This window comes from Periplaneta americana, chromosome 6, assembly GCF_040183065.1.
Source record: "Periplaneta americana isolate PAMFEO1 chromosome 6, P.americana_PAMFEO1_priV1, whole genome shotgun sequence".
NCBI classification, from domain to species: Eukaryota; Metazoa; Arthropoda; class Insecta; order Blattodea; family Blattidae; genus Periplaneta; species Periplaneta americana.
The window spans coordinates 118,221,628-118,238,328 of record NC_091122.1 but is presented as its reverse complement, the minus strand read 5'-3'; the positions used below and the strand labels follow the sequence as shown (position 1 = coordinate 118,238,328).

At 35.3% G+C, this 16,701-nt stretch overlaps 1 protein-coding gene across 4 annotated transcripts in view; it reads right to left on the bottom strand.

Annotated features, from left to right (window-relative positions):
• The window catches only part of su(f) (cleavage stimulation factor subunit su(f)), a 115,935-nt gene that overhangs the window by 6,499 nt on the left and 92,735 nt on the right, over window positions 1-16,701 (bottom strand). For 3 of the 4 annotated variants that reach the window (XM_069828835.1, XM_069828837.1, XM_069828838.1), the window contains 5 exons: window positions 16,424-16,493; window positions 14,603-14,699; window positions 9,717-9,794; window positions 4,233-4,321; window positions 327-499 (listed from right to left, as the gene is read on the bottom strand). In XM_069828835.1, coding sequence (XP_069684936.1) covers window positions 327-499; window positions 4,233-4,321; window positions 9,717-9,794; window positions 14,603-14,699; window positions 16,424-16,493 — 507 coding nt within the window. The remainder of the gene's footprint in view (window positions 1-326; window positions 500-4,232; window positions 4,322-9,716; window positions 9,795-14,602; window positions 14,700-16,423; window positions 16,494-16,701) is intronic. The other variant, XM_069828836.1, reaches the window with a different exon arrangement.

Genomic DNA, 16,701 nt, shown 5'->3' with positions numbered 1-16,701 from the left:
CAGTCCCACTATATTTTTCACTGCTTTTATTTGAAATATGATATTATGCTGTCAATTCATTCAGTACAACAATCAGCTATAAAATGAAAGGAGTAGAAAAATATGGCTTCACAGATGGAAGGTTTTAGCTTAAAATGCAATATGGCTCTGAATCTCCAGCATGAAAAAACATCCAGTTCTAGGACTAGAGTACGTATCTTTTTTTTTTTAATTTGGGTACCTATGAATACCTTTCATTTAGATACCCTATATTATAGTTCTTTAAAGCTGTATCAAGACTCTTTTGTTGATCGCCTGTACGGAAATGCCATATGCCTATCTAATACCTGGAACTGGATGGTCGCCAGGGATGGCTTGTGCTTTGGGTTTGAAAGGAATCATCTGTGTGAAGTCCGGCCTTGGTATGTTTGCTGCCTCCTCTTCAGGGTCCAAGCACACCGCAGACAGCGGATGAAATGATTTCACAGCTGTACTAGCCACCTCATTGTAACCAATTGACCTGTATAACAACAGTTATGAATTACACCGACAGTCAAAACAAACCACTCACTTTAAGAAAATTGATAAAATTAACACTATAAGCCATCCTATAATATCAAATTATTTAATGAGTGTATTTCCGTCAAACGGCTTATCACTATTAAAACAGTAACAATAATCACTTACTTACTTATGGCTTTTAAGGAATCCGGAGGTTCATTGCCACCCTCACGTAAGTCCGCCATTAGTCCCTATTCTGAGCAAGATTAATTCAGTCTCTACAATCATATCTCACCTCCCTCAAATCCATTTTAATATTGTCCTCCCATCTACGTCATGGCCTCCCCAAAAGTCTTTTCCCTCTGGCCTCCCAACTAACACTCTATGTATATGTATTCCTGGATTCGCCCTTATGTGCTACATGCTCTGTCCATCTCAAACGTCTGGATTTAATGTTCCTAATTACGTCAGGTGAAGAATACAAAGTTTGCAGTTCTGCGTTGTGTAACTTTCTCCATTCTCCTGTAACTTCATCCCTCTTAGCCCCAAATATTTTTCTAAGCACCTTATTCTCAAACACCCTCCATCTCTGTTCCTCTCTCAAAGTGAGAGTCCAAGTTTCACAACCATACAGAACAACCGGTAATATAATATAAACGCCCTCTTAATAATTTGAATAGTTTCTGTGAACAAATTCTCCATTTCCACTCAACATCATCATTAGCATCATCATCCCACCAATACTCCACAATCATCCTCATTTCGCGAAGTCCCGAGCCAGGCCTCCAAAACATATAAAAAATGGCTGAAAGTTGTGCATATCTTTTTGTTTATAAAAACTATTAAAGGGCATTCACCCTTCTTTGTAGCCTTGCTGTGGGATGAGAACAAGGTGGTAGCTGTCTCACTGACATGCATTTACAGAACTTCCGAACATACCACTCAATTATATTTCAGACAATGTTTTTTTAAGAAAAAAAACGTGTTACAGCTCAAAAAATATGGTATGATTTTTACTCTGCTGTTTTGGTTATGCCAAGTCCAGTTAAATGGGATTTTACTGTATTGATGAAAGTGTACATTTCCTTGTAAAAATATTTATAAACAAATAGTTTTACATTGGAATATGGATTTACTAAGCCACTAATGTTATAAAATATCACTTGAATATATTCCAGGATTTTAATATGAATTTAATATATAAATCTGGATTATAATAATAATTTTAGTAATGGCATAATGAAAATAGTAAACAGTAAGGGGAACAGAAGTACCGGTACTTAAACTCTGTCATTTTTTTTAATTATTTTATTTTACGATGCTTCATCAACTGCAATGATTATCTAGCATATGAGTGAAATGAAAGCGATAATACCACAAAAATGAGTTCAGGATCTAGAACCGAAAGTTACCTAGCATTTGCTTTCAATGGGTTGATGAAAGCCCTGGAAAAAACCTGAACCAGGTAACTTGCCCTAACCAGAATTTGAACCTGGACCCGTCCATTTCACAGTCAGAGATGCTAACTATTACTCCACAGCAATGGGTGGACAAACTCTGTCTTAAAAACCACTTTTATACAGTGTGCTTTATGAGGAATAGTAAATATTATAGGGAGTGGTAGTATGGACTATGCTGAGAAAAGAAGTTAATAAAAACATATGTCCAATTTTCAATGTGTGTGTAGATACAACTGTTCTAATGTTGCGCATACAAATGGTATGAATGAACAACAAGTGGCTTCACACTGTTCACTACGTACAAAGAAATAGTATGTGTTGTTCATCTGAGATCGTATGAGGGCAGAAATGTCTTAATGGTGCTTGTAGCTCCCTGGGCTGTAAGGATGTGCATGTTCTTCCAGTATGACAGAGCCCCTGTACGTTTTAGCAATCAGGTGTCACATCATCTGAATCTCGAATTCCCCAAACTATAGATCAGCTGTGGTGGTCAAATGCATTGGCCACTAAGATCCCCAGATCATACATCTGTCAATTTTTGTCTGTGGAGAGGGATGAAAGGCGAAGAGAACAAAAACAAAGTAAACATAAGGGATGACTTGGTCGCCTGCATTATGAATAGTGCTGAACGGCCTCATAAAATGACAAGGCCACCTCAGATGAACAACACTTACTGGTGTCAACATAGCAGAAAAGTGCACAATCGATAACATGTAAAAAACAATAAATGTAATCCTTAAGTCATTTGTCTGATGTTTATATGAACTTTTTTATTCATAACAGTCAATACTGTGGCGCCATGTTGGAAGATTCTGCTTGCGTCAGGGGGTTGCACGCACATCTAGCGAGAAGGAATGCGCGGGGAAATGGAAACTCGAGCTTTGGTAGGCACTTTAGCGCGGCACAGAGCAAGGGGAAAGAACTGCGGTGATGGTGCAGAGCAGAGAGAGCAGGGGAAACATCTAGAAGCTTATTCCTCTCGAAGGTTCAGAAAGCCACGCTAATTGAAGATTCCAGATGTTATGGCTTAATAAATAAAAGCGAGAAGCAGTCTTGAGTCAGTTAGTTAGTCTTCATTTAGCCTTCAAGTCTTGTCTTGAACAGCGGCAATGGAGGATCTGAGTTCGACGTGCAGTGAACTTGAGTGAGTCCGTAACTGTGGCAGTGGCCAGGCGAGGGCGACGTATCCGAAGGATCCGAGTTCGACGTGCAGTGAATTTGAGTGAGTCCGGAACGGTGGCAGTGGCCAGGCGAGAGCGACGTATCCGGAGGATCTGAGTTCGATGTGCAGTGAACTTGAGTGAGTCCGTAACTGTGGCAGTGGCCAGGCGAGGGCGACGTATCCAGAGGATCTGAGTTCAACGTGCAGTGAACTTGAGTGAGTCCGTAACTGTGGCAGTGGCAAGGCGAGGGCGAAGTATCCAGAGGATCTGAGTCCGATGTGCAGTGAACTTGAACAGTGAGCTAGAAGAACTAGCCAAGGCAAGCGAATTGTGAACTGAGAACTGACAGTTTTATTCTGCACTTAGTGCACTGTGAACATTAACTGAAATTAGAAGTACATTGTTGTTCTTTTCAATAATACACATGTATCATCATTGTCATCGTGTGGAGTGCAATAACGACTATTGTGTTACTGTGTTGAGTGGAATGCCCATTGTTTTAGGGTGAATTATTAAGAATAAAAGTCACATTGTTGACAGATGTGGTGGTTAAAGCAGAATAAAAGTTACAATACTATCATCCTCTAAAATATTTGAACCACCTTGCACATATAAATCTCACAGGATCTGCCAGAGATCAATTCCGAATCCCTTTGGTGAAGGAATATCAACTATTTAAGCTACAGCAGGGTTTTATTCCATCAATTCTCCATCACCATGGATCTCATCAGATATATAATATAACATATTGTCTGTCACTGAGTAGTTATCTGATCATCTACTATGAATTAAGAGACAAAAAGAAATAATGTGTGTATGGTTTTATGCTTTCAAATTAGACACTTCAAATCTGCAATACTTGGAAAAAGTGGCATAAGTCAATTTCCACAAAAAGTTTTTATTAGTTTATTGACAACTTATGGACTTGCTTGGGAAAAGAGACATAAGTATTTCTCCCATTACAATATTTCATACAGAAGAAAATCAAATCGACATAAACCAGTCTGAAGACAGTTTCTTCCTTCTCCTATAAAAATTAACATTTTTCACTTGTGCCACTTTTCCCGAGCACTACAGAAATATGGGTAACAACTGTATAAATAAAAAGTTAGTTTATAAACATGTTTACCTCAATTCTGCTGGAGTGCAGGGATAGAGGTCTAGAAACTTATACCGATCCACCAGTTGCGCTGTCTCCTTGCCCTCAAACTCCTTTATCTGTAACACAAACACATTATTGTTTCTCTTTCTTTATACATACATTTTTTCCCGTCTATCATTTTCAATATACTACTAAACAATTAAACAAAATTGGTCTATGATATAATTTCTCTCCTGACAAATATGTCAATACCATACATGTGGTAATCCAACCAACCTATAATTAAAAAAAAAAAAATCACCTTCAATATTGTACAGGCCTATGTCTTAGTGGATAGTAAACAAATTCCACTGTGCGTGACAGTCCATGGACAGCCAAGCCTACCAGCCGACTGCTGGCTCACATTCACATGTCTCAACAGAGATGAACGATCATGCAATCAATATAGGGGTAACATGTTGTTAGCATGATAATCCCCTCAACCATTATAACTGACTTTCTAAACCGAATTTGGTACTCACTGTAGCTTCCCAAATTCATCACGATGCTGGGAGAGCAATGGTCCCATATAACAGCCGAAATTTCATGAAAAAATTTCTTCCCTCATAAGAACTCGAATCAGAGCACAATTTGTATTGTTAATCCAAGGCATGATACTTTAGACCACACAGCCTACTACATGGGAAAATGAAAAGATTACCCACATATTTAAATCTCATCACTGCAATTCCCAAAACAAGGGTTAAAAAATACTTCAGTTTTCTTTAGTGTCTACATATTTGATCATACAAATAGTACAATTCTTATAGATATAAGAATGTTACTTCACACGGGAAAGTGATAAATTCCATTTAGGAAACTTGAATTACTTGTTAATTTATATTACTTGTTACTTTAAGAAAATACTTCACTTAAATCTTCATTAAACATAAAATAAAAATCTGCTTTTCAGTAGAATTTCATGCTGTTTAACACTGTAATACACACCACAAACATTCCCAGTGTTTCTGTTGGCCGACCAGCGGCAGGTTCCCCCACTACTGTCCCCGCTTGCATCCATGAACTCATGGTGCTTCGCCAGATTAAAACTTAGGTACTCACCCTCTTCACAGCAGCTGCTGGAAATGTTGCCCATGTTGTGTAATACACAATCACATCACATTATTTACAGAGCCTGTTTCATTAAATTTAGTATTGTTTTTCTAGACAGAACTGGATGGTCAGCGAATTTACATACAAAGTATTCTCTTGTTCTGCCACACGATTTCCTTTTCGGTATGTATGTTTTCAAAATATTTACACAATCACACACTGAATATGTAACCATTGCAAAACACAACACAACGTAATAAAATGCACTTATTCTTAATTGAGTCACTGCATGCCTGCTGTCAAAAATAGACTACAGACTGGCACAGCTAATTTCGGGGGACAGAAATTCACCAACTATGCTGCTTTTCACGTAGTGATCTCTATTTCTCTTTCCCTCTTCCTTCTCTCTTGGAACGTACACAAATAGAGCTGATGCCTGAAGGATAACATAAACACCAGTCAGGAGTCATAAAATAAGCTAAGCATTAGGGATTCACTAGCCATGCAGATAAAGGGAGAAGAACTCACGAAAACAGTCGAATCGGCATCTTTAGTGGCCAGACATAAAACAGGGATGTCCAATTTTGAAAACATGGAAAAAAAAAATCGTGTAGTAGAACAAGGGAAAATTTTACACGTAAATTTACTGGCTGCCCAGTCCTTGTATAAAACAGTACTAAACTATTAGTGAATAGGTTTTTCTTCCAGAGAAGGGCCTGTAGGCAAGAACAGCAGTCTTATGATTATTTTGCAACTTCCTTGTATTGGGATGATTACTGAAGTGCTCTTCAAGCACGTGATTCACTGCTTGGTGCCATCTTATCAATTCGGCTATGGCATCCAGTTTTGACGAAGTCTGCAAACGCCCCACTGTCACCTTGTTAATATGACGCCTCCTCAGATTGATGGCGTTTGTTCACAATTCACGTGCTTGCATTCTGCTGCATCCTTTGACCGGAAGATCATAACACTGCAGATTCTGAGACTCACCAAGGTGCCATCTATCCGAAGAAGCTACAATCCCTAGTCTGTCATAGTCCACTTTGGAAGCCTTATGGCTCCCTGGGATTTGTGCAGCTCCCCCAGACAGATGATACCTGTAGGCGAATCCCAGAACCATGTGTGTCATGATCTCCTGGTCGACCTGTAGCTACTAAGACGATACATGAAATTGAAGTTAATGAAGTCGAAATGAGTCCAAAGTCCAATGTCGAAAGTTATCTAGCAATTCTATTTCAAGTGGCCGAGGGAAAACCTCGGAAAAAAACTCCAACCAGGATTTGAACCCAGACCTGCTTGTTTCATGGTCAGGCAAGCTAACCATTATGGACAGCCGTGGACAGTGAATAGGTTTAATGAAACAGGTTCCATGAATGATGTAATGTGAACTATGTATCACACAAGGTGGAAAACACTTCCAGCAGCTACTGTGAGGAGAGTGAATACTGAGTATTATTAATACAACATAGTATGTAAGTTTTAATCCAGCAAAATACTGTGAGTTCACGGATGCAAGCAGCCGCTGTAGCAGAGTCGACCTGCCATCAGTCACCTGACCAGGAACATTCACTGGAATTCACTGTATTATGCTATTCCATTTTGGCTCAATAAATAATGATAGTTTCATACACTTAAATTAGCCTGAATAGCACACAAGAGTGCATATATCTGCTCTCTCATACAGAAAACTGAGTAAATGATCATAAGAAATATAATTACTGGTATTTTCTAAAAATGTTGGATATCTTTGAAAAAAAAAATATATATATATATATATATATATATATATATATATATATATATGTTCAAGACCACTGTCTTCTGGTCATCTAGAATTTCTTCTATTTCTTAATGTGGAACTCTTGGATAACTGCATCGTCATGGCCATATTCTCCACAATATCTTCTCATTCTGCCTCCATTTGTCGAAATAAATAAATGGCATATCATAAAATTTAATATTGTATGAAATAAAATATTCACTCACCCACATGCACTCACGCATACACGCACGCACACACACACACACACACACGCACATGCACTCACGCACATGCACATACATATGTGTATATATGAAACCAGAACAATATGTCAGATATTGTCAGAGACAATTAGAAAATAGTAAGTAGCTACATCTATAACAGTTTTCAACAGTGTCATCTGTTTCTATCTTGTTTTCCAAGTCTTTCATATATGGTCAACTAAAACCATCTTGACCTATGCTAGCGTGTCATTATCGAATTCCATTTTCGAAGTGGAATCATGCAGGAAGTGCAATTCACTAGGTATCTCAGATGATAGATGAAGGTGTTGACTAGTAAAGTTTAATTTTTTTATGAGGGCGTAAAATTGTCGGTATCTTCTGTCTGCAGCTCTTCAATCAGAAAGAGAACTCTTTTAAGAATTTACAACAAGTGACCTCCAATTTTCTTTGCTGTGCCGAGGGAAGACATGTGTCAGCATCATGCGAGTTTAATGGCTTCTGAGAACAATGAAATTATTATCCATGTTCAGAGTCTGAAACATTAGAATCATCCAATGTATGACAGAGAAGATAAATGTATGAACATCATTAATGTTTCAGAGTCTTTGTACTGACTAATAAACTTAACAGGATATATACATCTGAATTCAAGAAAATAAAACATATATAGAAATCATTAATCAATGTTTATTGCCATAATATTTTAGTGATTTTGTTCATTATACAAATCTGGCTTCCAGGTAGTAGCTCCCTGTAAAGCAGGTTTGAATAATTTCAAGGAAAAATTGTTCCGGGGCCGGGTATCAATCCCGGGACCCTTCGCTTAGCACGCGAATGCTCTACCCCAGGAACTATACACGACACAGTCACAATTTTGTTCATTGTTTCCACTTTAAAAGAGGCACACAGTAGCATTGTGGTTAAGGCATAACGCTGCAAAGCTGGAATGTCACGGGTTCGAATGCTGAGTGGGAAAGATTTTAAGGCATATAAACATGAATAAAAATTACAAATCCCATCGGATTCTTCTAATTTTTAAAAACGTATATTAAATTCGTGTGTCTGCACACATATCCGTCAAAATTTCGTGAATGCATGCACATTAATGACGTCAGTCAAAGGCACAAGCAGATTACAAGTCCTCTATGAGTTCTGACTTGTGTTATGTAGAAGTACACAAAACAGGCACATACGACTGATGTCCCTACTGCCATTAATGCCAATTGTCTTAAGGGGTTAGGTACACCTTACAGCAGTAAAATTTTTGGAAATATTCAACATTTTTTTTCTCTATTACTGTATCTTATACAATAATGAAAATTGGTATATGTAAGACACTGTCCTCCTGCTATATGAAAAAAATATTTCTACGATTTAAAAAAAATATTTGTCCCCCCCCCACCCCAAAGTGGTGACACTTTACTGTGCAGCATTTCTCTCATAACTTATAAACTTGTTAACTTTTTCATGTTCTCTCTTATTTTATTGCTGAAACTCATGTTTACAATATCATGCTCTTTCAACTACATTCCTTAATAAATAATATATTTTTTTTTATTTTGTGTTAGAAGAAAATATTGATATCTGACCATTTTTTAAAATGAATTTATTTTTTATCAGACAATCTGTCAATGGTAGAGAAGTGATCTTGCATCATATTGCAGATATGACATGCATAAATACACACAAAAAATTTCATCACAGAATGTTGGATAGTTTTTGAGTTATATGGGAAACGCTTTATCACTGCACAGTGAACTGAATTTTGAAAAAAGAAAAAAAAAATGTAACTAATTTTTTTAAATCGCATATATATTTTTTTATATAGCAGAAGGATAGTGCTTTACAAACACTAATTTTCATTATTGTACAAGATACAGTAATGGAGGAGTAAATATTTCCAAAATTTTACTGCTGTAAGCTGTACCTAACCCCTTAACATTCTGATGCTCTCTGAGCCGATTTGGCCTACAATGGGGTTAACTTTACCTTACCTTTCCACTTTAAAATGGAGCAATTTTCACAAGATACATACTTTTTTCTTATATCACTGTGATTACCTAGTATCAAAATGCTGTACAGTGTCAATAAAAAATATTACATAACATGACAACAAATTCAACTCTCAAATGATTACTGGGGTCATAAATTCGTAAACTGACGTGGAATGTTTCAAGTTTTCTACCCATGTAACAATGTAATTACACAAGAGTTTCCACCATAGCAAGTACCTGAAAGATGTAGCTAATATTTTTATTCTTACGTGAAAAAACTTACCGGAGAGACAGCATATGGTAGCAAAGAATATCAGAGCAAGAGGTCTTTAGTACAAAAGTTTCCATCACCATAAAGAGGCTGGAATTACTCACCAGCTCAAGGAAAACAATAGCAACAACCCATACAAACAACATGTTCCAATATCTCAAAGCTGACCTTCTCTTGTCTTGAAGTCCCAGTGTCCCATGTATCCAAGGACACAGAATTTGTCTTCAAGCACTTGGGCCACCATCGCTTGAATTTCAAAATGAAGTGTTTTAATTTACTAGTGTAAAACAAATCTACTTTCCTCCATGGTTAAGAGTTATAAATAAAAAACTAAAAACTGTTCATGATAAAATAATATTTTATCCTAAACATGCTATGGATATCACACGAGGAAAAATACACAAAGAATATTAATTTTAAGGCAAACTATACATGCACTACTATTTAAGTAAACATTGTGACCCGGCGACTATTAAAGCACATTTAATTTCAACTACCCAAAATCATGCTACAGATTCTTTTATACGAAACAATGTGTAAAAGACAGCTTGTATGCTGACTTCACTTTCACATTCTCAATATATTTATATTATTTTCTCTATTTTTTAGAATTTTTCACGGAAAAACACATTTTTAGCATCGCTTACACTGACAAAAAATGTGTTACTGTCGTGTCACTCATCTTGTCAATAACTGATAAAATTTTATTGTCGAATTATGCTGAAAACTTCTCTGCATAAATGAAACCCTTAACCACTAAAGAAGCAAGATAATGGTGAGGAGTTCAAATATTAGGAGGAAAGATAAAAGTTTGAGTAATGAAAAATTGTCAATATCCAAAAATTTTTTTCTCAACAGTGAATAATTCTGCAACCTCGAAATTTTATATGCTCAATAGTCGCTTTTCCTGCAATTGTATATTATTTTCAGATTTAGTGAAACTAATATTGTTATGGGTAATTAGCAATATAAAATGACAGCTGCATTTAGTGCATTGAAATGCCATTTCCCTGATAATTTCCACAAATATCAATATTTTTGCGTGATTCTTTTTCCTACTTATTCCTAAATGTCATATGAACAACATCACATACAATCTTTGAAATACCTTTAGTAAACATATTTATTTTAATTTATATTTTAAAGTCTAATTGTTTTAATTTTATTATTTATAATAATAATGATGATGATGATGATGATGATTATAATAATGATGATGATGATGATGATGATGATGATGATAATAATAATAATAATAATAATAATAATAATAATAATAATAATAATAATAATAATAAAGTCCTAAACCAATGGTTCTAGGCATGTTCGTGATAAGTATGAAATACATTTGCACACATAATTTTATTGTATTATCTTACAAACTGTTTCAGATATTAGAGAAACCGTTTTAATAAGCACAAGTTACAGGAGCCTTTTGTATTGATAACTACCTATAACAGTAATAGTTTTACTAAATCCTAAAATAGTATGCAATTGCAGAAATATCGAATATTGAGCATATAAACTTTCAAGATTACAGAATTATTCATTGCTGAGAAAAAAATTATTTAATTTCACCAATTTTTAGTACTGAAAACTGCATCTCTCCTCTCCCCTTAACTGACTAGACCAGGGCTCGCAAGGAATACTCCCCGCATTGGCAATACAGAACTGGAGGGTGCCCATGTGGGAACAGAGCCGAGTAGCTAAGGTATCTGCAGTACTGTGTAGTGACATGACTAGGGTTGTACGCTACATTAGCGGCACAGCGGTGGAAGGTCATGCTTATTTCTTATCATAGTACCACTGCTTGTGTGATTGTAAATAAACTGTATGTAACTAATAAAATAAGCAGTAACTAGAGAAACAAAATAAATTAACAGTAACTAAACATGTTTATTCTACTCGTATTAAATTATAATACTCTTTACTATGCTTGAATAGTAGTAGTAGTAGTAGTAGTAGTAGTAGTAGTAGTAGTAGTAGTAGTAGTAGTAGTAGTAGTAGTAGTAGTAGTAGTAGTAGCAGTAGTAGTAGTAGTAGTAGTAGTAGTAGCAGTAGTAGCAGTAGTAGCAGTAGTAGTAGTAGTAGTAGTAGTAGTAGTAGTAGTAAATAAATCCTAGATTGTGCTCATTATTTTTTTCTTAACACTTTAACTAAAGTGAATATTGATGGGAATATGTGGGGTTTGTCTTCATAATATCGTGAGACTACATGTTTAGAATACGAAATCATATATAACTCAATTTAGTAAAAAAAATGGACATGTGGGGGTTTCTCAATATTGTGATTCAATTGCCGCGAAAAACTTTCACGAAGTTAGCACGACAAGCGGGGCTCAGCTATACATCAGCACATAATGCTACAAAATTATTAAAACGAGAAGAAATAGCCAACATTTCGTAAGCAGAGGTGAACACCTGTCTTACAACAAATGAGGAACACTTTCAACATCGTCTTTGAAAGGTAAGCAGTTTTTACCACTTTCACAAATTTAAATTATATATATAAAAAAACTGTCATTTCTACAGTTTATCTTGCAAGTTCTTGATTCAAAACTGAAAGCTCGGCTGTGCACTGCCGCTTTCACTGTACTTCCACTAGTGTGGAAAGATAAAATGTATGCATTATACATAAAATAGTAAAACAGGATTTAGTTAATAAACGCTATTTCTTCTTAAAAATTAATGCTATGAAGTGTTATATCTAAAAACATTTTTGCTATAAATACAACAAACCACTACCAGTATCACTACCACTACCACCACTACTACTACTATTACTACTACTATGAGAATAATAAGGCAGTATTCATCTTCACCAAGGTTTTTAATAGATCCAACATTTTTATCTGCAATATGATGGTCATGAACTATTAATATACTACAAAGGAATAAATAAAAAGATTTCCTTAAACACAGTTCATGATGCTCTGTGTGAAAGAGTATGTATAGGCCTGCTGTATAAAAAAAAAAAGGATGGTAATTAGCGCAAGGAAAATGGCAGTATCCTAAAAAACCTCTCGGAAAAACCATCTTGAGCACAACAAATTCCATTTATCTTACTGATATATGAATCAAACTTCTACTATGGAAAGCCAACATTTTTGTCATTAGGCTCATGATATACCAAAAAAACTATGTATTTTAGATAATATTAAATATGATAAATTTTATCAATGGTAAAATATTTTTCGATATGTGATGGGGTTATTTAGTGTTAATGAAATAATGATAAATTGATACTGGAGAAAGAAGACAATGAGAATAAAAGAAACTCTATCTATGCATGTATCCTATGCCTACCCACTTCACTTGCGTAATTCGGGTCCCGCATATTGCGGATAGATGGCAAGACTGTGATCCATTTTCAAGTTTTACACTATTTCGGCGGGCTACACTGTACATGATGTGTATCTGTGGAGAGTTATGTTGTATACTAAGGTGAGTGTATGTGTAAGTGTTCGTGTAAGTTAGTGTATGGGTGAAGATTATGATGAAGATAAGGAAGGGAGAAGGAGAATCCCAGTGCCAGCACATAGCCTACTCCTGTCAAATAGCATCCAGAGGGCTGCCAGGCTTAACGTCCCCATCTGAGGTATGAATCGCTATCAACAGTGACATATGCTTCTCTTCATATGCACTATGGAGAGATTTGCATATTGGTGCACAATCTAGTAATTTAGAAGTTGTGCATCGTCACCTATCGTAGTCCCAAGGTAGAAATTTTACATAAAATCTCTGACCCCGTCGGGAATCGAACCCAGGTCGGCTAGTCTGGTGGCAGACACGCTATCACATAGCTAATTCGATGGACATAAAAGAAAATGAATTGCTCAGAAAAAACGTTTCTAAAAAGTTGCTATGAATCGAAACTTCAACAGAATTTTCCAGTTCTTTTAGTAAGTAACAGTCAACTTGATGAATAACAGCTGAATCTATGTGTTTGAAGAGGATAGACTGATAATTTGTATGACAATGAAGAAAATAAAGAAGTAATAACAACTTACTTTAATATGAGCATTTATTATGCTTGTAGGATAATGATCTCTCTGTTTGGTTCCCTAAATGCAGCAGCCTATGAAGACCAATTTTGCAGTCCATTATTTTTTACTTTCTTAGCTGTTTTGTCCGACAGAGATCTCTGCAATTTTAATACAGATGTTCGTCCACACATACGTCTGTCTGCAAAGCAGTAAACTTGGTAGGACTAACAGCTAACTGGTAATTTTTTCTGAATTAAGGATCTTTTATGCAAATCCAGTTTTTCAGGTAAAGCTCCCTGTAAAGCAGACTTAAATAATGACAAGGGAAAAATTATTTCAGGGTCGGGTATCGATCCCGGGACCTCTGGCTGCATGCACCAGTGCTCTACCGACTGAGCTACCCAGATATATACGTTACTGTAAGTATGTTAACAGAAAACCACAATTCCAAGTCATACAGAGTTTGTGTGCACTCGATGTGGGTCTCTGGCGTCTCGTCAGCCCACTCGAGTTGTGTGGATGTAAGAGGAAAAATTGAGACAGTGTCGGGTGGAGTTCCTGGGTAGCTCAGTCTGTAGAGCGCTGGTGCATTCAACCAGCAGTCCCGGGATTGATACCAGGCCCCGGAACAAGTTTTCCCTTGAAATTATTTAAGGTTCTTTTAAATGCCGAAAATTGTCAATGTGGGCCATTTGGCATTATTTTCCTTCCAAAAAGAGCCATGCTTAGGAGTATTACTGCACCATAAAATCCATCACCCGTGACAGGTTCAGAATCTACCAACTTTGGATTCAATAACAAGCATGGTAACTATGAGACAGCAAGACTACTAGTCGAGTAAGTTAGTATAATGTTATCCTACACACTACTTCATGCACTACAAGAATAATCTGATAATATATGAATTTTGAAAGAATAATACAAGTAAGGCAAAATCGGTAGCAGAATAGCTTATATATTGAAATTGTACATTACGTTACATTGCTCTGGGCTCAGTCCTTGCTACCAATGCAGATACTGCAAGAACAGAATTGTGAGAAAACTGTTATAAAAGCAAATACACACTGACCTGGCCTAACACAGCACTCCGTCTCTTCTCCACTTTAACAATGCTGGCCAAATCACCAATATTAGATTCAAATTCTAAGAATCGATTCCATATATCTCTGAAAAAAGCAATAAAAGAAAAGTATTTATAAGTAATTTATTCGATTTTAAAGCTTTCTTGGAAATTGTGTTCAGAAATCGTTTGTATGTTGCACCACATGTTGAGACTTAACACCTCCAACGTTTCATAACCACATGCCGGAATCATTTTCAGAGTAATATATACAGCTAGCTCTGAAGGATCACTTACTACATTAGGTTCATTGGTGTGGTTGTTTGGAGTATCAAAGCATAAAGAATCCGATGAAGTAGAGGACTTTTCAGTTTCAGGTCTAGTTTCATTTAGCCTGAAGCTGAAACCTGTAGGCCTATACATACTAAAATGTTGGAGACGTTAAGTCCCAATACATGATGGAATACTCAAAAGTTTTCTTCTGTAATAATTAATTTCTTACTTTAGATACTGAGGTAAAATAAAATATTCGAAACCGTATCTTGCTATGAACTTTCCAGATACAAAGAAGACATGACATGAAAGCAGAACAAGCCAGTTTGTCTAGATTCCATGAAAGGAAGACAGCAACGATGAAATATTCAATTTTTACAAAAATAACAAATAATTCCTTTATAATAGTTTATATTTTATTTTCAATTCCCAAAGGAGTAACTTCCTTTCTTTTTATGACATGGGATAGTAAACAATATACATATAGAGTACATTTGGACAATAACGATTAAAATAACAATATATTCAAGTGATTAAATGTGGTTAAATAATTATATAACACATTATTAACAATAATGTAATATTAGTTTTTGCACAATCGTGTTTTTTTTTTTTTTTTTTTTAGGTACAGCTGTTGTTAGGCCTTGAAAGTTAGAATTCCCACACAGAAACTTGTTGCTAGGGAAACCATTCTTCATAACATAAAACTATACTGAAATAGACCCGTTAGAGTGTACTTATTATTATTTAGTTACCATTACAGTATAGTTTTGCGAAGACTTTGGAATAATATTGCTCTAAATTTTCAAACAAAATATAATGTATTTGCAATTTTTAAAATTATGATCATGCAAAAAATGTACAATACACGATTGAGAAGTGCATTAGAAAATCTCGGAAATTGAAAAACTCGCTCCTCAGCATTGTAAAAAGCACTTCCCAACTTTGTATCGTAATATGTATACTATTATAGTTATATTTGAATATAAATGACATGTTAAGAGAATCCTTCAATAATTAATTAAATGGTATATTATTAACAATGATGTAGTACCCCTATCAGCGTACATTGATTATATCTCAATGTAAATCAGCATATGATGTTAAGAGAACGTAACAAGTCAGGAAATCATTTTTTTTTCTGCACTGACTGTGCAAACTTGATAATAAAAGGAAGTAAAGTGGGAAGTCTGAAAAATATTATCTGTAGAACTTTTACATTTGAGCATTTAAATATAGAAAGTTATACAGTAAATATTTAATAACTACAAGAAAAAAGAAATGGTCTTTCTTAACTAACTTAAACTATTTTCAACTCCCTGGCAATAATGAATTAATCCTGAAATTATATAATGAATACAGATTACTGGTATTTATCATTCTTAAAACTGGCTTAAAACAATAGTCGTCAGCACTCACTCAAATGGGTAATGGGTAAGGAGTGTATCAGAATATGCACTGTCATGCAGAAAGGAGAGGATGACCGCTGGTTTAAAACATCATAATCCAAATATTCCTCAGTGCTATTAAAATAAAAAAAAGATACTCATTACTTACACAGATTTCTCAGGTTCCAGGTTTCCCGATGAAAGAACTCTCTCAAAAAGAACCCGTGTATTGTTGTCCTCTGAAATAAAAGCAATTTATTAGAAGACATTCATATTGCATAAAAATGAAAATACTGTGACAGTTACATACATACGCTATTGTAAGAAAATACACTTCAATAATAATAATAATAATAATAATAATAATAATAATAATAATAATAATAATAATAATAATAATAATAATAATAATAATAATAGTAATAATAATAATACCAATAATAATAA